At 40.2% G+C, this 23,933-nt stretch overlaps 1 protein-coding gene across 1 annotated transcript; it reads right to left on the bottom strand.

Moving 5' to 3' along the window:
* Positions 1-3,761: 3,761 nt before the first annotated feature.
* On the bottom strand, positions 3,762-8,178 carry LOC147311705 (tumor necrosis factor receptor superfamily member 5-like). The gene is made up of 10 exons (XM_086267361.1): positions 7,859-8,178; positions 6,387-6,524; positions 5,949-6,042; positions 5,638-5,763; positions 4,946-5,101; positions 4,566-4,653; positions 4,275-4,459; positions 4,144-4,181; positions 3,996-4,047; positions 3,762-3,895 (listed from the first exon to the last, which is right to left on the bottom strand). The coding sequence occupies exons 2-10, from the start codon at positions 6,426-6,428 to the stop codon at positions 3,891-3,893; spliced, it is 786 nt and encodes a 261-aa protein (XP_086123487.1). The 5' UTR covers positions 6,429-6,524; positions 7,859-8,178; the 3' UTR covers positions 3,762-3,890.
* Between the last annotated feature and the right edge of the window lie 15,755 nt (positions 8,179-23,933).

The following is a 23,933-nucleotide window of genomic DNA, read 5'->3' as shown; positions in this document are numbered from 1 at the left end:
TGAAAAAAAATATGTAAGTGAGCAGCAGGAAACCTGGTTCATGCGGATATTAAAACCTTACGGTACAGGTTAAAAAGTAGTATCTTGTTGTTTGTTTATCATAATTAACCTCCTAAGACCTGATCTCTTTCATGGCATGCATTTTTAATTTCTCTTTGCTATTTGGGCTGAATGGGACCCGATGGATGTAAAAACAAAGAATTATCTTTTTACCTGGTTTTGCCCTACAAGGGCCTCATATGCACATATGAGGACATTTGTTTTTAATTTTAAAAACAAATGTCAGTGGATATCAGTGGATATCAGTGGATATCAGGCCCTTGTAGAGCAACATTTAGTATTGTGGTCTAGACAACCCAAAATGTGATGTTCACATATGTGGATGCCAGGTCCTAGGAGGTTAAAGAAAAAAAATATTTAAAGGAACAACATATTGGGGTGAGTGAGCATAAAGTAAAGTTGTAGCATAAAGAACAAGAGGACATAAAATAAAATTGTTGTTTCTGGTTCCCTGGTCCGTATTACAGGAAGCGGGTTTACGGCAGGAACCTACCTGCAGATGTTCTTTGACAAAGTCTTCACTTGCTGTTGCACCTGCAGCTTGTTTAAGGTGTACAGCCTGTAAGAACAGAGACAGTGACGGCCGTATATTGTGGATTCACTACAAAATCTATAGGATACATCTTTCCAACACTGATAGGCAGCTGTCAGGTTGTCAGCAAGTTCCTCTGCATGAAAGCATTTACCATAAGCATTCAACTTTCTTGGTCCATGAGATTAAAGTGAGGGCTCAGCTCTTTATTTGCCTGATGACGGAAAGCTTTCACTCATTACATACAGATGTGCTTGAATCAGCTCACTTAATTGAACTAATTTTAATCAACTCTTAAGGAAGTCAAAACTCAGAGTTAGTCATCTCAGATTTCATCATTTCAGAACAGGGCCCTGTTGTTTGACTCATATAATATGCAGAGACCACTGAAGAACTACAGTTTTATGGAAAATTGTTCAAAGGAATGATCTTGACTTTATTACAGCTAGCATATTAAAGTCGCCGCCCTCTTTCAGCTGCTCCCTTTCTAGTCCCTTGCCTCCTCCTCTGACACACCAACCCTCCGCATGTCCTCCTGCTACATCCATGAATCTTTTCTGAGGTCTGCCTCTTCTCCTCCTCCCTGGCAGCTTTATATTCGACATCCTTTGTTCAGTACATCTAGTTTCTCTCCTTTGCAAATATCCTCAGCTCTGCCTCTCTAACTTTGTCTTTCAAAGCGGACCCTCTGATGTACTCTTTCCTCCCTCCTAATAACAATATTAACATCTTCAACTCTCCAGCTCAGTCTCCTGTCATTTTGTCAGTACCACCATCTCCAAACCATACATTATAGCGGGTCTCACTACCATTTTGTATACCTTCTTATCACTCTCACTCTCAACAGCATCCATGGGACGAATGAAGTTAGGTGAATCTGAATCATTTGCTATTATCTTTCTGTCACAAATCCCCCTAACACTCATCTCCAACCTGCCTGCACCGACTTCATCACTTTTCTTGTGCACTGTACATTGCTATGGATATTTGACTCCAGGTAATTAAACTCATCTACCTTCACTATCTCTATGCTCACTTTCCCACCTTCCTCACCTGTCATTCTCGCACATATTCTGTCTCCAGAGAATACCCCCACCTCTCCAGGCTCGCTTCCACTTTCTCCCTACTCTCAGTACACATACTTCTCTTCTCTTGGCACCCATCATATACTTTCTCTAGATCCACGAAGACACAGTGCAATTAACTTCCCCTTGGTCATCAATACCAAACTATTAAATCTAATAATTATATCCGACAAAGTTTTTGCAGAGATCAGTTTGGTTTAGATAAAAGTCTGTATTGTTTCTTGTTACAAAGCATTGCTTGAACAGGACTTTGGTTACTGTTTTATTCACCGTTCACTTTCTACGGACCTGCTTTCTCCACTATGGTCCGCAGCCGCATTACAAACAGCCGAATAGCTGCTTCGTTTAACAGCCTGTAACCAAACATTCTGTAGAAGTGATCTAAGGAACTTACCGTCAGCGGTATAAGACGAAGTTCGGAGAGTCTCCGTCACAGCGCACCGTAGGCTGAATAGTTCAAGACGCACTGGAAAGTAAACATCTGCCGTTTCTTGAAAATTAAGCTTTCAAAAACAACGGCTAAGCTTCAGGGAGAAAGCGAAAGTGCGCAGAACATGCAGAAGAGAACAAACGCGCAGTCCGTCATGACATTATATGGCCGGTTTCTTATGGAGGAGTGTCGAGTTGGGAGCGGTCGGTGGGTAATAGTGCCAGAGGCAAGGTACACCTTGGGCAAGCTGCTTGTTTCATGACCCAAACAATTATTCACACTCACATTCACATCTATGGGCAATTGAAAATTTTGGGTCCAATTGTAATTGATTAACGCCACATTTGATTGAATGTTTAAGGATATGTTTATTTAATTCATTATGGGACTCGTAGACCTCCATATTTTCCTACTGTACTTTCATTTTTATATGACCTCTGTGAGGTAAAAGTGGCTGTCATACACTATGATGAGCTGGAGCAGACTAATTCTGAGAGTCTTAATGAACTTTAAATGAGCTTTAACTCTTTAAAATCTCTTCACAGAACAAACAGATGCTTTTCTCATATATATTGGTACTCTTAGAAATGAAAACATTTAGTATAGATGAAGAAAAACAGAAGTCTGTCGGGTTGCGTAATTCTGAACTCTTGTCTTTCAGTTTCACTTTGTTTTGCTCAGTGTAAACATCTCTAATGGCAGAATACACCTTACTATTACCTTACTACTAATAAACCTTACTATTCATTTCTGAACAGTGATCAGCCCATAATGGAAAGCTTGTGTGCCTAAATGTAACTCCATGACGTACAGAAACATTACACACACTGATGTCAGTTGCTTTTTTAATGTAATAACAAGTTCCTTAAACTGATGTGACTTTAGCTGTATTGTGAATGACATGAATCAGCTTTGTGCTCCAAAATAAGAGGAAATAAACTGTATAATATAAAAATGAACTTTTATTGCGCAGAATTACATAAATAAAATATTAAAAAAGTCTTTTCTTCAGCTTCTTTAGATTGTGGTATGATCTTTTGCTGTCACTCAAAAAGCTCAGTCACAGCAGCATCACACCGAAACAGTGCACATGAATTCAAATGTATGGGATGAAGCTCCTGTTACTAATGCACTATATCACCTTCATCTGATTTTAGCTGTTATCTGGAAAAAACCTATCCATTTTCTATCATCCACACTGAAATATACTTTGACCCAATAAAATATCATTTATTTGCCTTTCTTTGGTATGTTTTTGGTATGATACTTGAGTATGTTTTTACTTTCTGCTTTCACACCACTGAACAGACTGAAGAGGACTAGAAGCTTTCCTAGCTGACATGTATAAATGCAGCCTTTTCCATTTACTGCTGCTTTATACAGTACTTTTATTCCTCTACATTGCGCCATCCATTATCAGAGAGGCCTCAGTTTCTATTGATGTTAGGCACAATGTGTGATGTGGTGGTTAGTAATACTTGGGCACCACAGGGACGGTCCAGTCTCCATTCATGTTCACTTTGTACACCTCAGATTTTCAGTGCAACAGTGAATCATGCCACCTGCAGAAGTTCTCTGATGTCACTATAGTGAATGGGCGGGTTAAGGGTGAGCAGGAGTCGGAGTCTAGGGAGCTGTCGGGGAACTTTGTGGAGTGGTCGGGTAAAAATCACCTCCTTAATGTCAGCAAGACAAAAAGAGCTGGTGGTTGACTACTGGAGGAAAAAACTGCGACTAGGTGGATCAAGCAGGTGGGGTCTCTTCTGTTAATCTTCATATAGTTTCACACTGAGGAGAGAAAGATATTCAGTTAAATAGCAAACCTCTTGTACGTTTGCAGAGACATCAGGCAGTGCAGGTTTGAGTGGATAACTCATGGCCATCTTACCTGGTTTCTCATTCAGTATTTTCAGTTCTATTTCTGTTTCTTTTTCTTCATTCTTAGTAAAAAACAAAAAAACGAAGACATAATTACTTTGATAAATCAGGTGTTGCCATCCGTTTACAGTCCACACTCCTGTGATATTCAAACATACCTTCCTCAAGTTGATTAGGTGTACAATTATTTTTTCGCCTTTGCAAAAAGAAAAACAATTTAAAAATTAGTGTAAAAATATTATTTTCTATATAGATCATGATAAGATTTTCATTGTTCTGTTACTCTCACCTCGTTTTAGACATCCAATCTCCTTTCTACAGAGACACAAAGCTATAAGTATCACAATTAATAAAATCAGTAACAGGCAGCCAGTGATGATCCAAGAAAGAACCACATTCTCATCTTGTTCTTCACACTGAGCATCAGTTGTAGCATTTCCTGGTCTTATCAGCTTAAGGTTTAGTGACTCACATCTGGAAGGACAGAGAGACACTTTACAGGAAAATGTACAGATGTGCCACAATCACTGGTGCTGGAGGAAATCAGACGTGTCTGTATCTGCTGTGAAGCTTCACTTACGGTCTGTGTGGCCGGCAAAACTTTAAAGTTCCATCTGAAAATGTCCCATAGCTGCACACAGAGCACTCAGTGTCTCTGAAGGCTGTTCCTGCATCAACACGAATATGCACCATTTTCAGCATGTACATCATGAAGGATCAGTGAGTGACTGTGACATCAGAGTAATTATATGTGTCTAATGACAACCAGTTTAAAATACATCTAAAAACATTTCCTTGTTTCAGTTTCTAAATTTGATCTTTCTGAGTTCATTCATGTGGTGGAGTGATGGAGAGCAGCTTTACTACAAAGTAATAACACCATATTGAGAAACCACTGCAAGTATGCAACAGAAATATTATTCCATCCAGTTTATTTACACGTAAGCACAAGAATACAACCTGCTTGGCTGATGTATTCTCCTGGGTTACAGGGTTTGTGTTCTTGTGCTTCCACACAGTGAACACCGTCATAGTCAACACAGTAGAATCCATCCCGTGGTTCACAAATTGTATCTGATGTTGTTGTGCATGCCCTCTTTTTCTTCACATTTAAATCTGTGAGCACGTAGAGAGGACGCATGTTAGACAGGATGCTAGGGATTGGGAAAGAACGAGGCAGAGAGGTCACTGCTGTGGTGATATTATGATGTCATTCATCAAAAGTGACTTATGGTGTTTTTCCTGCTTAAAATTAGACACTATAACAGTGATCAACATTTAATCAATTATTTTAAAATTACTGATATATTAAAAGTTTGTAATAATTGTCAGATTGAACAATTGAACATTTTAATTCAGAAAAAAATATTTATAGAAAACATCAATGAAATTGATGCTTCCTTTTACTTTGATGTAAATCTAAAGTACGGTATATTATCTGTAGGCAACATCATATCGTAGAGGGTAAGAATGTCAAATCAAAGCAATAGGACCCTTATAACAATCTTTACTGAATTTCCCGGAGGAACCTAAAGAGCACGAGGAAATAAAATAAAATGTTCTGTCTGTCTGTCTATCTAACACTTTTAATTCTTATACAGCAGTAACAGCTTCACTAGTTTCATAAATAAGAAATATGAATAAAAACCTACTTAGGTCACAGATTGTGCAGTGAGTGCATTGTTTGAGTCCACTGGGCTTATCCATGTGGGTTCCATCCTCGCAGGCCACACAGGAAGTGTGTGCAGTCTCTGTGCAATCTGTCTTGACTCGATTTCCTGTTATAATAAAAGAACGGCAGACTATTTTCAATGCATATTGTTTTTACTCATATAAACTGTGAAATCTTTAGAGTTATAAAGGTATGAAGTTGAACTTTTACATACAGAGAGACAGTAAAGAGCAGGACTCCATGTTTAATAACCAAAGTAAAATCAGCCTCTAACATTCAGCTGGATCTTACCTGCAGGACACTTTTGACAGCATAGGTCTTGTGCTTGATACATTGTTGAAGAACACGAGAGAGTGAGGACACTGAAGACTTTCATCATGATTAACTGAAAACAAAGAAAAAGGAATACATTTAAAAGTAGAAGCACGCTTCAAACTGAGAACTAACAGAGAGGAGCAGGAGGTGGAAAAGAAGAAAGATATGAAATGAAATGTGCAACAACCTGAAAATGAGAGCTGATGAGTGAAGAAGGAAGATAGTGATGACAGCATCAATTTAAATGAAAAATAGACAGTACAGGAGGAAATTCTAGCATGTAATTCACACAGTGATGCAGATGTGAGTCAGAAAATGTTGACGGGGTTACAAAATAGTTACATAGAAGGAAAAACAATAGTTTTAATTTTTCTTTAAAAAGCTTCTTGTAAGTTTGTATGATAAATATTTTACCAGCAACACTGCAGCTGTCAAAGAATTTCCTCCTGAAGTCATTTTATATGGCAGAATGAAGACTTTCCTGAACTGAAGACCGTCTCACTGAGATTTGTAAGGAGATGAGCTGTATGATCTAAAACAGCAGGAGAACATCTGAAAAAAAAATGTAAGTGAGCAGCAGGAAACCTGGTTCATGTGGATAAAAAGTTAAATGTTTATGATTCAGGGTAAAAAATTGACTTGCTTTTTGTTTTTTGTTTGATTGTTTTTTTAAATTGTTTTTTTTATAATGAAAGAAAAAAGTATTTAAAGGAATAACCTGGTGGTTTGCTTACAGTGCTTAACAAATATATTAGAACAGAGATATATTAGAGATCTGTCAAAAAAAACTAAAACTAAAACTTATATTCTTTATTATCAAACAAATAACAAACTAAATTCACGATTTTACACCCACATTTGAGCTGACACGCTTTACTTCACTGATATTATTCATAAATATTATCCAACCACTAAAACCAGCTATTCTGTAAGTAAACAACTATAATTTGGATTCTAACGTAAAACAGTATACTTTAAAATTCATGGAAAACAACAATATGTGGATTTCAGCATTAAAATGTGACTTTTGCTTAAAGAGGTTGTACATACTGATGTAGTAACCATGAGAGAAAATTAAAATAATTATCATTAGTGTTAATTTAGGGCAGATGTGGCACAAACGTTAGAGCACACGAGGAAATAAAATAAAATGTTAACATTTTTTAAATGTAGATCAAGGCTTGAAAATATGTATTTCCCTCACAAGCTCCATGCTATTGTAAAGATATAACAACATTTAAAAGGAACTTTTTCTTGAGGAAGTCAAAATGTAGTTAATTTATAATCAGTTCAGAATTTAAAGTTAGAGTTTGTTAAACGTGCCCTCTGGAACATGGCCCTAGTGTTTGTTTTGTATATTATGCAGAGTTCATATAGAAATTATAGATGGCAGCCGTGCCTACATATCAGCCTAAGTCCTAATCACCAAAGAATTTCACACAGTACCACTCCAATGAAAAATGTGTGACAATTATTTCACTGAATTATCAATAAAGATCATTAAAACAGTAAAAACTGTCATATATTATTCTGATTTTTTCTGGATTGTTAAATAATATCGAGTTTGTGGAGACAAATGATCAAACGTGAGGGCAGCTTTGGGCCTTGCCTGCTTTGAAGCTGCTTCAGCCTTTGTCTAACTTTCCTTTAGTCAACTGTAACGATTGTAACTTCAAAGTTTTTGAGTAACTGGCTGGATTTAGATACAAGTAAGTATTGTTTCTTGTTACAAACCACTGCTTCATTTACTTCTCTAAAAAACTCTTTTCTTCACTAATGTCTGCAGCTGCATTAGCAACAATTTAATAACTGCATCGATGCTGCGAACACCTTCTGTATCAGATCCTATAAACAAACATCATGCAGAACTGATTCAAGAGTCTTACCCTCAGCGGTATAAGATGAAGTCTTTAGGTTTCCATCGCAGTAAATCTTTGCTGTTCGTGAAAATTAAACGATTAAAACGAAAAGCAGCTTCTCTGTGAAAGTGAAGGTAAAGAAAAAATGTTACAGAGCATGAAGGGGAAGTCCGTGTGAACTATGGAAGTGAAGGTACTGCCTATCACAGCACAGTTTCTCTGTGAGCTTTCTCTCTGTTTTAGATTATCTGTGTTACTTAGGCCACAGGTGGCTGCTGAGTTATGTGAGTGTCTTGAGTTATGATTCGGAGTGGACGACTTAAAACCTGACTAAAGTCTCTTTAGAGCTCTTTAGGGCAACAGAGTAAACACAGAACACAGAGCTTTAAATCCAACCTGGCACCTTTCCCGTACCAGTTTTGGGACTCTTTAAGAGATGAAAACTTTCAGTGTAGATGAAGAAACGCTGAGGTCTTCTGAGAAGACAAAAGAGCTGGCAAGATTCTGGGGAAATTCCATTATCTTTTCTTTCGGTTTCACTTTGTGCTCAGTTTAAACGCAGCACAATACACAATGAACTTACTGTTCATTAACTTTTTGTAGCAAGACAGTGTATGCAAACACTTTTTGGCTGCAATATGCTGTTTGACACAACACAGCCACAAAGTTACCTCTCAAATGTCTCCTGAATGCAAAAATCCTCTCTTTCTCTCTTCAGCACATACAGGGAACAATAGTTGCTCATTGTAGGAGTCATACAGATTTTAGGTACAGACAGCAAACCTTTTACAGTGAGCAAAGTGCATTTGTGTGTCTAATAGTGTGTGTCTAAAACACAGAAGCAACAGACTCACTGATTTCAGCTGTCTTTTATATAATAACAAGTCCCTTAAACAGCTGTGACCTCAGCTGGATGGTTACAGAAATGCAATAAACTGGGGATGGTAATGGGGTTGCCTAGCAGTAGCAGCACTCTTTGTGCTGGTTTGGTGAGTTGCGTCTCCATCCCCATCCCCCTCACCCCTCAAGTGGGTTCATGTAGCAGGGTCTACCAGGCATTAGACCTCGACGCCATCAGCAGTAAGATGTGGGAAACGTTTCCCACTGGACAGCAAATTATTTGCTAAGGCAGCTATCCAGCCATCAGGTTGAGCCTTCAGGTCTTTGGAAAGTGCTGATCCCAGTGCTGCACTCTTAGCACACCATTAATGAAAATGTTTGCACCAACCTGTCTTCATAGCCCAAGAAAAACATTCCAGACAAAAAGACCAAACCAAAGCTGACAATAAACGGCTGATCCAAACAATACAATTCCACAAATAGTCCACATTAACGCTCCTTAACGGCAATTTAAACTCCAGTCTTTAAAGTTTAAACTCACAACAAGTAAATATCCTCCAGGCACAGACCTCATCGTCTAAGTGGCACCATGCTTTTGGCCACTCCATGTGATCAAAAATTACAGAATTAAAATAAATAAATTCTAAATACTTCCAGAGTCAAACATTTAAATTCACACAGAGGCACAGCTCGGCACCTGAGCTGCTGCTGTGACCAAACTAGCATCCCTAAATTTTTAAATCCTCAGTAAATAAAAAACTTAATAGAAGCTTGAAAAAACATACGCTGCAACTTGGCACACATGTGCTGGGGACACACGCACACATTCAACCATATGCGTGCACTCTCACAAACTTTACTACTACTATAGGTAGCTATGAGACCTTAGCTCTGCATTCAATACCACGCCTGATATCCTAATCAGCTTGCTATGAGACTTTGGCCTCCTCATCTTCATCTGCACCTGGATCAAAGACTTCCTCACTGACCGCCCACAGAGAGTCAAAATAGGCCCCTCACCTCTCTTCCTCCATTACACTAAACGCTGGTACAGCTCAAGACTGTGTGCTGATTCCAGTCCTCCACTCCGTCTGTGCTTACAGCTGCATACTAGTCCACCCATCCAACACCATAATTAAATTTGTTGACTGTTGTTGCGTTCATCACAGGAGGAGATGAGTCAGCATACAGGGATGAATGCTCAGTGAATAATCAGACGCTGAAGACCACAAAGATAAATGAATTGGTACGTGACACCGATCCAACCCTTCGGTGCATAAATGGTTTAGATATTTAAACCAAATATTTATGTTGCTGTTTTAGTAGTAACTCAATTCAAAACACTTAAATCTTACCTGCACTGCTTACTGTCCAGTGACCTTGTGGTATAGTGTCCCGCACTTGTATTCTACAAAACTGCACTGGGCTACTTATTAGCTCAATGCTAAGATTTTGGATGTACCCAACTTTGGATGCACTTTTTTAGCATGACTATCTTTTCAGACAGCCATGTAATGCTTTACAACATGCATTAAACCCCCAAACCAAGACGTGAGACCACTTCTGATAACAATGACCTTAACAGCTGACACTGCAGCAATAGACCCCTTCTAAAGATGGGTGTAACACACACAGACACGTACAGAGATTTCTTGATATATTAAAGAGTATTTGTTTCACTCCCACCAAAATTGAATATTTGTTAAAATGCTCACTGAAGGCTCAAACTGTAAGTCTTGAATCTGGCACCGGAGCTTCTGCTGCGTTTAGGTCTCATTGTTACGAGACATAAATCGTTCATTATCTCTTGAAGGACATTTCTCCTGTCATACACTGTGGGTAGATTATTACAGATGACCTGCCTGCCTTTTCATGCTTCCCTGATTTTATTCATAATATAATGAATGAAGGGCAGGAACATGTCTTCTCTGTAGTTGCTGTGAGGAGGTCACTCAGTGGGTCCTGATGATTGAAACTCTATGCTTCATTTAACTTAAGTGTGTAAATGCAAGTGTAGATGTGCTATGGCAAAAATGTTATGAGAGACACTTACAGACCCTGGAGTGTATAACCGCACTGCGCTTGACCAAGGACTCCCACCATTAAGATTAATCAGTTACAACTCCATACTGAGAGGCTGGAGCTGATATGGAAAAAGAGCTTGTTACTGACATTATCCATCGGACTGGAGCCCAGCTACCATAGCTACACCTTGAACAGATCACCAGCCTGTCACAGGGCTAACACATAGAGACAGGACACCATTCGCACTCAAGTTCACACCTATGTGCAGTTTAGAATTACCAGTTAACTTAACCCTACTAAATGCATGTCTTTATGTAAGAATATTTTATATAAGAACACTTTATAAGATATTATACAGATTGTTATACGATCCAAATTGGTTCCTTCATCATATACATGACCTTGGGTGATGCTACTCAAATTGGAAGGTCTTGGATATCTATTGTGGCTAAAAAGGCTAACTCCTTTGTGTAAGAACAAAACTAAAAGAAGATCTTGACATGGCATGAAAAAGGCTCACTGAAATTTTCTGAGAAGGCTCTCATCTTTCCCAGTTCATCCGTCACCAAGCAGCACTGTTAAAAATGGGAAAACTGGGAATACTGCACTTTGAGACCAGACATTTAGAGGCATGATGCGTCCTAGTTTTGGAAATGTCTTTTAATCAGGTCGCACGCTGTAGACTGACACTGTGACTACAAGCGGGGATGCTTCAGTGGACGGCTATCGGCGTTCAAAGACAGCAAGCTCAGGAAATCTCTCATCAGGGACTCAATTAGAGAAGTGCAGGGATACTAGCATTGACCCACCGTGCAGAAGTGCTGCTGCTTTGGGGGTGCATTTCCAAAGGGATGCTGAGTGAGCAAGTGAGCGATTAAGAGAGAGGCAGGCAATCTGAGAGTCTTTCTCCTGGGCAACATTTTTTTTTTAAACCACTGCTGCATCTAGATGAATGTTTATAGAAGAACAGCTGAACATTATGAGAAGGGAAACAGGCATTAGAGACTAAACACAGACTAAGAAACAGCCAAATTAAACATATTGTGTACCTATGAACACTGCACTGTTTTTCACTAAATTTTATGTTTACTTAATTGATACCAATAAATACCAGTCAGGATGGCTTTACTTTTTTTCAGAAAAAAAAAGATATTTTGCATTTTCAGTTCATGACATAATCAGGCTTTGTGATCCATCCACTGGTGTGGTATTTTGAAATACTAAATAAAGTAATAATGTGAAATATTGCTCACAATCTCATTGGTCGTGACCTTGGAGACCTGGTCCTGCTGGTTGACTCACAGATTAGGAGGGTGCGGTTGTAGCCTTCCCATCACCACCCTGCTAACATCAGCAATATGACCAATGCTATGGCATGCAGATATATTCACGTATTTTCATGGTTTCATGGTTTTCTGAGGATGTAACAGCGCACGATCATCCTTGAAGCTAAACACAATGACACCATTTGTGGGATTTATCAGCATGGACAGAGTATATATCCTACAGTTAAAATACATGTAGATATGTAGACATAGGCAAGACGGCCTGTTCAAACAAAGTTCAAACAAAGGTGATTTAATGACATGGCTGATGTTGGCTGCTCTGAGTATTTCAGAAACTGCTGATCTATTAGAATATTTCCACGCAACCATCTCCAGGGTTTACAGGGAATGCTTCAAAAAAAGAGAAAATATCCAGTGAGCAGCAGTTCTCTGAGTGAAAATGCCGTGTTAATGCCAGAGGTCGAGGAGAATGGCCAGATTGTTTCAAGCTGATAGGAAGGAAACGGTAAATCAAACAACCACTTTTTAGAACTGTTAGATTTGTATTGTTGATTGTCATTTATGCTTAGAAATATTTACTTATATATGCTTAGAGTTTTGTAATTAGTTGTAGATTGGTAGAGGTTTTGATCCTTGATAGTCTGCAAACTTTGTGTGTATTAGACAGCACTTTGGGAGCATGAGAGGTCATACCGTGTCTTATTGTTTTATGGTAGGATTAACGTAGTTGCGTCTGTTCTAGTCTAAGTGCTCTTTGTTTAGATGAACTGCAGGACTTCCTCACCGTGTTATCTAGGATGAACCATCTAGGGTGAGGGGGAGGCTACCCTCTTCCTGACCAAGGATGTTTGACCCTTTGATCAGCAGTCCACACACACACACACACACACACACACACACACACACACACACACACACACACACACACACACACACACAGGCAAGGTACTCTTTGTGTGTATGTAGACGTCATATGTTAATGAACTTATGCATATTCATGTAACCTCAATAAAAGAACAGTGGTACGGGAGAACGGACGAGAGCAACTGGGGTCAAGCGAAGGAACGGTGCCTGTCCGGTTCTCTCCCGTGCACGAGAAACATGAAGAAGCTTGCCTACTTGTGTCTTGCTTTGCAGTGTAATTATATTGCCTTTAACGTTCCAGCGGATGGGTTCAAGCTACAAACCTATCATTAATTGGTCCTTCGAGAGCCGGATCCCTGGAATCGCATTCACCGAGGGGAGGAGGGACACGCTGAAAGACTGACGTCAGCCAGGAAGTTCCTGTGGATTCGCGGTCTATCTTTCTCCTCGATGAATGGCGATCGGCGGGATTCGAAGCTGATATTACACGCTAAGCAACGCCAAGTAAGTTTGAAGAGGCCGACTCTATAACCGTGTCGTTGTGCAGTCTCCGCCATTTTGTGAGGCGTTGAGAAGTTCGCTGCTTTGTGGAGCGATAACTGGGTTTGTGTCCCGAAAAAGAGGTTTTGGTTAAATCGCCCAAGGGTCCCAAGCGTCCGGTGAGTGTCCGGTTTTGAAATCGCCCTGGGTGTGTGTCCCGAGCGTCCCTTTGTCGCGCGAGTGGGTGAGCGTCCCACAACTGGGTCAGGGTCCCGAGCGGTCCGGTGTGAGTCCGGAGTAGGCCTATTTTGTGTTGTTGTCATTGTTGTCGTCGTCGTCGTTTTTGTTGTTGTTGTTGTGTGAGTGTGTGCGGAGCAGAACACGTGGTCTGTGACACCGACTGTTGTTGTTATCATGGGTTTCTAAGCAACCAAGAGTGAGTTGGAGGGAGACAGACGTTTGTGCTGGACTTTGCTCCTGGCAGCTGACACAAAATGTTAACTCTTTAGCTTGCCCTGATCGACAACAGCCTGTGTGCCAGACCATAGACGTAATTGAGGTGGATAGTTGTTAAAAGTAATCTACATTAAGCTTGTGGTTGCTTAAATTCAGTACAATGACATGTGAGGTGAAGTGATATAGGTAAATATTTAAACTAATGAAGTGCATAGAGGCACTTGACCTGTGTGAAAGACTGTCGTCTTGTTATGAGCCATTGTTGAGATATACAGCACACCTGTGAAAACAACTAATATGCTGAACCCTGTATGAAACATCTAAAAGTACATGATAGAGAAGCTGTATTGAATATGAAAGTGTAAGACTTTGCCGCTGTGGGCAGAGCATGCAACTACTGTGTGATGTTGCGTTGCAGTTTTTTTTCTGAGCTGATGAGCAAGCTACACATTATCAGATCAAGAGCTGTCTGAGAACTACTCAAAGAGAGGGAAACAGAGCTAGGATAACTGTGATAACTGGAGTGTGCAGCGTTTCCATGAGCAGTTTTCCTGCATCTTGACTTGTGTGTAGAGTGTTCATAACATCAGCATCATGTTTTTGTTTATTTGTTTGTTGGGTTGAAAAATAGTTAAATAAACTGGTGATCATATTTACGGATCACCATGGCACATATCATCAGCCATGTGATTTATTTTTGCAGATGACAAAGTGAGTGTGAATGTGTCTGACGTCACAGTGTTTTTGTGCGCTGTGTAAAAGTAATTGCCTTTGATTGTGAGTGAGAGCGGTGATTTTGCAGGTCACCAGCTATTGTAACGAAAAAAAAGAAAAAAAAGAGTGAAAAAGAAAAATCATAGGAAAAAGGTTTTGTGTTGATCAGCCAAAAACAACTACAATTTCATTTTCTGCTTTTAAGAAAAGACTGTTCACAAAAACACACACAGAGAGAGAGATGTGTGTTGATTAAGCAGTGATGATAATAATGAAATGTCTTAGTTTGTCACTTTCAGGTGAAAAGCAGACCTGAATCAATTTTCCACATGCAGCAGTCGGAAGAAAGTTATAGTTTAACATCATTGGAAACATGCAGGCCAAGTTTCTGGCTGACTTATTTACAGCGCCATGTGTCTCTCAACCTCACAAGCAAGCAAGCTCTCACCCCTCCCTGAAGACAAGGAATGCAGCTCCAAAGCAATAACATGATAAAGAGACAGCAGCAAGTCCTGAGCAAAGAGTCCCAGCAAAGCAGCAGCAATGTGGACAAACAGCATCAGAGAAGAAGAGCAAACCCATCATCCTGACTGATCGGATGGATGGCACTGTGTTTACAACAGGCTGTGACTTCACTGTGCATGTGAAGAAAACGTTTGAGGAGAACTGAACAGTTGGAGTTTGACATTTGCCACCTGTGGAGTAAAATGGCAAGAAGAGACAGTGGAACACAGGACAAAGCTGAAGGAGAACTGCCGGCTGTTGGACTGTTGAAGTGGGAGAGGACAACAGAGTGAGAGGACAACAGAGTGAGAAGACTAGGTGAGAACACAGAGGAATTATTTAATGTGGGAAATCAAAATTTGGGTTAGCAAACCTGGGAAAAACAAAACTGACTGCTTAAGTTGGAAAATTGTGAAGGAGTCTGAAACACTGCAAAAATAGAAACATATACAAAATCACACACACAAGCACAACATGCATTAACCCTACTAACACAAACACAAGAGAGCTTATGAAGATTAGACAACATCTTAAGCGTGTGAGTCTGTTTATCATCTTGTCCAAGTCACCTCGTGTGATGCAAAAACCAGTGGACTCATAGCACATTAGTTAAGAAGTGATCAAATAATAGCAGAGAAATGTGTAGGAAAGGCAGAGAACATGCTCTGTTGGATATGCAGCTCCACAGACATGCATTAAACCTGCCTAATAACAAACACACATGCAATGAAAATTAGCTTGTTATCTTTCATCAGTGTTAAAATAGTGTCAATTTAGCAGACACTTGTTATTAAATACTGAATTTATCCAATGCAAAAAATTGACTCTCTAGGTTGCAGGACAACAATTTAAACTTTTGTGGGAAAAAAGATTCTGGTTTGACCAACCAGTGATCAGACAATAAATTTAGTTGTTAATATAGTAAATTGGGAGAAGCTTCCTGCTTGATTGAGGCAGCACATGTAATTTACTGTATGAGGGAAATTGTCTTTTAGTGATAACATTTTGAACATGCATTTCTGTTGTCCTGTCAACTTAGTGGGTTAATAGCCGATATGCAAATTATTTGATTGGTTTTTAGATTAATGAAAGGTGACTGAATTCTAGCACGAGTGAATGGGATGTGTTGTTGTGTGTTGAGTGGAGACTCTAAAACACTGAGTTTCCTGTTTTGATGTGCGAGTGAATCCTGTATTTAGATACACAACTCTGAATACGTCAGAACAAACTTCTTTTGTGAAGTGCATGACAGCATGTCACATGTTTTATGATGAAGGGAAAAAGGAAAAATTGAATAAAATAGATCTGTGGCCTAAATGAGTGAAGAGCACAGACCTGGTGATTAAACTCATAGTTATGTGGTGTGGTGTGTTGTGCAGCTGATGGTTGGTTTGGAGTGAATCTAGCTGATGATTCTTCTCCTGTTGTGAAGTTGATGAGGAGTTTGTGTCATGACTTAACAAGGCCTTTTTATTTTGATACTTTCACAGTGCACTGAAAGTTTGGTTTGATAATCTCTGTTATTTTTTATTTTTCATTTTTGAACAAGCACTGATTTTTGCTTGTGAATTTCTTTTCTTTGAGCAGATCTGCAAGTCGGGAATTAAAAGCGTTACACGTCGTCAAGACAATTGTTGCAAGTGAGTTTCTCCACATTTAAAATGGGCTCAGGAGAAAGCCACTTATTTGGGACAATTAGGAAATGAGAGTCCCCCCCAAAAAGGATTCAACGAGGAAATCCAGTCTAAATTATTTTTCTTTTTGAAATAACGTCGTTTTGCTGAGCGTGGAAACGAATGCGATGATAATTTCCACAATTAGCAAAAGAAGGAACCACTGAGTGAATGAGTAAGAATTTTAAAATAACTGACTGACTGAACATGATTGTGTGAAGTTAACCCCCACCTGACAAAGGTGCAGATGAACCCATGTGTTTCCTTTTACAGGAGCAGAAAGATGACAGCAACACTCTAGGTTGCATGATGATTTAACCTTTTAAATGCCATTTTCTGTGTCTGTGCATTTATCAGGTGTGTTATTCATAGGCTTGTGTTGCTCACAGAGATAACTGTGACAAAGTATGCATACGCCTGCGCAAGCGCTAATATTTGCATTTTTTTTTCTTACAGCATGCCAGTTCTTCATGTGAATTGATGATGCGATTTATACCAGGACAACTGGTTGATGTTTTTTCCTACTACAGGATTTCTGGGTTTATGTGTGAGGACAACTGTGTTTACAGGTTATGAGTGGTGATGCTGTTGCATTGTGTTGATGGGAAAATGTGAAGGTTACTTTGATAATGTGAATAACATGTGTGAAATTTCCTGTGTTGAGAACTGGTGTTACTTCTTTCCACAGCTATAGATGGCTAACTTTATGGTCTTTTTATGGCACCTCTGGAACCTGTCGACCTGCGTCTGACCACCAATGGTCACTGTGTTGCTAATGTTTGTTTTTCTATGACTGCGTGTAGAGGATTCGGCAGAAGCGGACAAGTGACATGAGAAGAACAAATAAGAGATACAGTGTTTCTGGGATAGTTTGATATGGGCTCATTAGCTGGCCACTTTTGAGCCCATAGTAATATATAAGTGGAGTGACTTTGCTTAAGAGCAGTCACCGATTACATTAATGTTGCCTGAGTACATGGGATGATCCATGTCTGAGGCGACTTATGAAAATAATTGTAGTTTACTGATTTGAGAAAACCTGCACATGACACTTGTCTTGCTGATGTTGAATGCTTATTGTTCTTATGATACAATTGTTTACAGGTATGAAGTTTGATTTTACTTCCAGATTTTGCTTTCCAGGCCATGATGGTGTGTATGCAGGCTCCTGGGAGAGCCAGGTGTTAAGCATACTTAATATGCAAAACACACTAACATTTTTATTGCAGGATTATAGGTCCAGGGTGGTGCTGCTCCAGGGGAGGAGATGCCCTGATGTTGCCTGGGATATGATCTAGCTAATCTTTTTCTTTAAGACAGGAATCCAGGTTTGGTGTGTTGGCGCATGGGTGTGTCCATGCGTCAAGAGGTGGGGTCCAAGGAGTAACATTAAGCAATGTTTACTATTATTGTTGCAGTGATTTGTGTGATTAGCCGTTTTATTTACAAATATTAAACCTATGCAAGTGGTGCACCCATGTTCAGATGAGGCTTTGATGGCCTATAAGTGAAGTTCACTGAACTAAAGAATGTGGTTTGATGATTGTTGACATACTCTCCAAATAGTTTGTCTTCCTAGCAAGGAAATACAGGTGCAGCAGTAATCTCCTGAGAAATCTTCAGAGGCCCAGTGAGAAGCGCATAGCTGACAGGACCAGGCAGTGGTTGAGGTCAAAGGTCAAGCTGGTTGGGGCCCATCATGAGATCAGACCTTGGAGCCACAGCAAGGACCATTTTAACTGCCTGCAAAATAGCGAGAGACCCTCCTGGATTTATCAGAGCCACTGCAAGAGGTCGAGGTCCCAGGAAACCCCGGCACCCTCAAGACAGCACAATAGAGAAATCTCACACTTGGTTGTTTCAGTGGTGAGGGGGGAGTGCTGATTGAGCCCCCGTAGGGTAAGCTCGCACTTCAACCTCCAGCCTCTGATCAACTGTAGGGCAACCAAGTGCGAGGCGTGACGGACCGGTGTGCGACCAGGACCCTCTTGGTTACCTTGACTACGACGCTCATCCTTATAGGACCCCAGCTGGTGCCGGAAACAGCTGAACCAGGAGGAAGGCAGAGGAGATGGACACATGACAACTCTCACCTAAGAGAGACAGATCCAGCAGGCCCAAAATCAGGACTATGCATGACGAGAAGGAGTGCCTGAGAGGATCGTCCACAGGATGGGAGCTGAGGCCAGGAGAGAGGCTTCAGGAGGATCAGAGATCATCTTCAGCACAGCAGACATCACACAGAGAGCTGTGCTACTGAGCTTCCAGGAGATCAAGAGGAGACTTCCCACAGCAAGATGTTAAATAAAATGAAACATTCAATATTGACGCTGAGAAAGACAATTAAGGTGTACGACGTGCTCTGCCTTAAATCTTCAGCAGCGTTGGGATATGAAAACTCGAGGGATGAGGGGAGCATGCCAAGCTCCATCGACAGCGCAGAAGGAGTTCGAGGATGACATCATGATTCTGTGAAAAGCACAGGAACCAGAAGCTATGGTGGTGATGACAGCAGTTTCCTATGAACATCACCTAACGCTGTGCCACTGTACTGTGCATACGATGACACTCTGAAGGCTGCTGGGATCATAACAGCAGTAAGATGACGGAACCCAGCACCCTTTCCACAGAGGGGTTTTTCTGCAGAGCGTGGACAATTAAGGAGTCATAAATATCCCCCTCACAAGACGAAGGTCTGAAGTCAGGTGATGGGGGCTGGTAAGAGGCCATAAAACTAGAGTGCTGAGAAGTCTGCAGCTTGGAAATAGCTGAGACCCATGTTGACGAACAACAAAACCAACTGGTATGTTTGAATGTTTATTCTACATACATTTGGACTCTGGTCCTATGGACAGTGATGGAAACAACTGGAAGAGACATTCATGACGCCCTGCAGAGCTTAAACCACTCTGCAGAGAGACATGTGATGTGCACACCCGGAGGAAGCACCACCAAGCTGAGATGTTTTTGAAAATGTTATCTTCTTATTTTCACTATTAAATTAACAATTTCTTTGAGATGAGATCAATGAGGAATGGGATAACTGCTAATACATTTGTTGAACTGTGTACCTTTTCAGTAATTTAGGGTGATTTGACGTATGCTGAGTATAAAAATGTTTGCATTGAAACTGTCAGACATGAGGTATTCATACCTGGGAACTTTTCAAGCATAAAGGTCAAAAAGGGGGGAAATGTTAGATTTGTATTGTTGATTGTCATTTATGCTTAGAAATATTTACTTATATATGCTTAGAGTTTTGTAATTAGTTGTAGATTGGTAGAGGTTTTGATCCTTGATAGTCTGCAAACTTTGTGTGTATTAGACAGCACTTTGGGAGCATGAGAGGTCATACCGTGTCTTATTGTTTTATGGTAGGATTAACGTAGTTGCGTCTGTTCTAGTCTAAGTGCTCTTTGTTTAGATGAACTGCAGGACTTCCTCACCGTGTTATCTAGGATGAACCATCTAGGGTGAGGGGGAGGCTACCCTCTTCCTGACCAAGGATGTTTGACCCTTTGATCAGCAGTCCACACACACACACACACACACACACACACACACACACACACACACACACACACACACACACACACACACACACACACAGGCAAGGTACTCTTTGTGTGTATGTAGACGTCATATGTTAATGAACTTATGCATATTCATGTAACCTCAATAAAAGAACAGTGGTACGGGAGAACGGACGAGAGCAACTGGGGTCAAGCGAAGGAACGGTGCCTGTCCGGTTCTCTCCCGTGCACGAGAAACATGAAGAAGCTTGCCTACTTGTGTCTTGCTTTGCAGTGTAATTATATTGCCTTTAACGTTCCAGCGGATGGGTTCAAGCTACAAACCTATCAAGAACCAAAGCATAGAAGATTTTAAAAACGTTACCTGGTCCGATGAGTTTTGATTTCTGCTGCAACATTCTGTTGGTACGGTCAGAATTTGTCATAAAACAACATAAAAGCATGAATCCATCCTGCCTTGTATCAGCTGTTTAGACAGGTGGTGTAATGGTGTAGGAGATGTTTTCTTGGCACACTTTGGACTCCTTAGCACAGCCTACCAGAGTATTGTTGCTGACCAAGAGCACCAGACAAATCTGTCAATATAGGCCATGTGGCTGTATGCCACAAAGAATTAAGACAGTTATGAAAACGAAAGGGCTTCATCCCAGTACCAGCAAGGTGCACCTAATGTCTGGTGAGTGTAAATTTCCATCTTACCTGTGTACCTCTCCCTGTTAGCTGCATTTCCAAAGACTTCTTTTAAATGTCCTCCTTGACCATCAAATCATTTTCAGAAAGTTAAAACCTCGGAAACACTTTAATTGAAGGACATGATTAAAATGACTTTTCTTTTAACTTAAAAGACAACAGTGGTTTTTGGTGTGGATATTATGTGTGCTGTATATGTGCTTTTTAACTTCATTTAAGCTTCAAGTTATCAAACTTCCCGTGGTTAAGTGTTGAGCTTGAATAAATTATGCCTTTAATATTTTAAAAATCCCAGCAATGCCATTCAGAGACTGCAAAGTCTACTATATTAAAGCTATGGATATGTCATTTAACTCTTAAAGTCTAGTGAGATTCTATAAGGAGAAAGCAGTTGTTCTGTGGAAGGGATTACATCCTGAGTCATCAGCACTAGTGAGTTCAGAAACTGTGTAGCGTGATCACAACACGTGTTACAGCCGACAGCGCTGATTGCGTCACACACGTCAATGCTGAAGGTTCAAATCTCTGCCCATAAATCATATTTTGCCACTTTGGTAAAAACATCACACTGGATGTTCAGTAAAAGGCTCAACAAGTCGTCAGAAGCAGTCTGCCCATTAGCCGCCGAGAGGGGAACGCATGTCACTGCTAATCTTTCCTATTGCAAGATGATGATTTCTGACAAGTAAAGTACAGAACGGCTTTCATCTTTTCAATTGGTTCCACTCTTGTAAAAGTCTATTTAAACATAATGGAAGATTGAAGATAAAGCAATAATCTTTTTATGTGTGTGTGTGTTTTTAACATAGTTAAAGTGCATGGCCCTGGAGTAGTATTTCTGACATTTCACAGTAACTATCCTCGGTGTGACTCTCAGCTCTTGGTTTCCTGTTTGGAGTTTCTTCCTTTGTGTGCAAGTGTGCTCTGAACTATAACTATAAATTGACTATATGTCTGAGGTTTTTTTTCTGAAAATCTCTCAGCAAATGCCTTATCAGCCTCCACCAGCCTCTAAATCTGAACACGAATAAGCCGACGGAGGACAGGTGTAAAGCGTATCATTGCATTGAAAAACAAGAAGAATGTGTCTAGAACTGTGAAAGCTGCTCTCCTGCAATTTGTTGCTGACCGCTGCTGCTTCTAGGGCTTCCCAATAATACCCATCATTTCATCTCACCTGACAAAAAGAAAAACCCAGCTATTCAAAATGCTTCTTTTCATTTTCAGGATCAGAAGAAGTTGCAGTGAATGCAGGGCTTTCTTCCCGAGTGATTCAGACTTCAGACAACTCGCATGAATAGCACATTAGCTGTATGCAATTTATTCAGTTTCAAAAGGTTCATAGGACGCCGAACCTTTGCAAGTGCACCAGAATATGTTTTTAAACACCTACAGTCTGCAAAAATAGTTCTGGGTCAGTGTTCTGGAAATGAACATCATCACCAACCAGAAGAACGGCAGCCCTGCTGATATTTCGCACCTTCAAGTCTCCTCAAATAGCACAAGTACTGGGGGCTTTCAAATTGGATTGAAAATCTGATAGATGCAGCATAATTGAGTTTTTCACGATTTCAGCAGTTCAGCCTTAGTTTCAGTTTGGACTCATTTGTAGCATACAAATAGCAAAATGCAATTATGTGTACTGGGAAAGCAGTGTGCAGGGTATACAGGGACTATTGAAACCCGAGAACCATAATGGAAAAGGGGCTTGAAGCAACCTCGCAAGTGTTTTGCATGTTTAAGGAGATGCACTTAAGAGCAGAGATATTTATACTGAAAACAATCCATTAAAAGTAAGTGAGATGACCCCGAAGCAAATATATGAAATGAATTTAAATATGCAGCACCATTTTATATCTAAAGAATATTTTTTTTAAATCCTATGCATCTGGTTGTTTTTTTCCCCTTGTGTCATATCAAAGCTAGGTCTGCGCATCTGTGAATTCAAAGAGACAAGGTGTGAAGAGAACGGAGACGAGCAGAATCACGGTGAACTCTGTGCAACCTCCCAGCTCCTTGCAAGTGGTTTCTATACAGCCGCTCCCACCCATTGATATCAGCGCTTCACGGCTTAAATAATTCAGCAGAAAATCACGACGCTACCTGATTCTCTGCATATACTGTACTCCTGTATTTAATTACGAGGAGGGGATGGTGAAACAGCAGATCCAGCACAGTAGAGGTTAATTGATAAAAATACGAAAGGCTAAAGAGGAAGCAGAAAGTTGAGTTTGTGAAGATGCAAATATCAAAGCAAACAGGGATATATATTGATATGGCAGGTTTAAATTATGGCACTGATTCCCTGCAAAGACTTGCAAGAACAGAGTGCTTGACATTAAGCACCAGCATCATTTAAATATCTTTTCGATTTGATGCGCTTTAAAGCTAATGGCGTGATTTAATGTAAATCATGTTGGAAAATGCTGAAAGGCACCAGAGGCAGAGCTCCTGAGAAATGCTTCACACTATGATCTGCTTTCGGGTTTTGCTTCTAATGGATAAAATTAGCATCCATTTTTAAAAAATTGTTGTTTTCATCCAAATCAGAAATTGTGCAATAAAGCACAGCGTCTTCACTGTGTAGTATCTCGTGGTCTTGTGTCTTTCCTTCCCAACCTCCATCACCCCCTGCTATGAAGATGTTTTTAACAGTGTTTCTCCCCTCCTACAACATGATTTAGCATTGCCCCCTGAGATAAAAACCTGATCTTTCATGGACATGAAACAAGACCTGGAAAGAAATATCAAAGAGCACATCAGAATCCGAGAGCCAGGAGACGGAGGAAATTACCGGCTTTGTGAGCCGAATGTGAGCCTGAATGTGGGCCTAATGGACTGTAAGTGACACCACTGCTTTGTAGCAGAAACGCGTTTCTGTGAATACAGACACTGGCTGAAGCAATTAAACAAACTAGCTGGTGACTTCCTTTAAAAGAGATTTCTTCTATTGTTCAGCCACATGCCCCCATTTTATGCATCCTGGCAAACTATGCTGCAAAAAATAGCCTTCCTGCAATCAACAAAAATCACATTG

Source organism: Aulonocara sp. 'chitande type north' Nkhata Bay, linkage group LG16, assembly GCF_057382095.1.
Source record: "Aulonocara sp. 'chitande type north' Nkhata Bay isolate Kocher_YH1m ecotype deep benthic linkage group LG16, A_spYH_male_GT1.1, whole genome shotgun sequence".
Taxonomy (NCBI): Eukaryota; Metazoa; Chordata; class Actinopteri; order Cichliformes; family Cichlidae; genus Aulonocara; species Aulonocara sp. 'chitande type north' Nkhata Bay.
The sequence above is the reverse complement of the archived record's forward strand: the minus strand, read 5'-3'. Positions and strand labels throughout refer to the sequence as shown.

What these genes read in the sequence shown, in the direction of transcription:
- LOC147311705 (XM_086267361.1), bottom strand. Translation starts at nt 6,428, where the DNA reads ATGACTTCAGGAGGAAATTCTTTGACAGCTGCAGTGTTGCTG. An exon ending in CTGCACAATCTGTGACCTAA is followed by an intron (nt 5,102 to 5,637) that starts GTAGGTTTTTAT and finishes ACGTGCTCACAG; the next exon opens with ATTTAAATGTGAAGAAAAAG. An exon ending in GATTGGATGTCTAAAACGAG is followed by an intron (nt 4,182 to 4,274) that starts GTGAGAGTAACA and finishes CTTTTTGCAAAG; the next exon opens with GCGAAAAAATAATTGTACAC.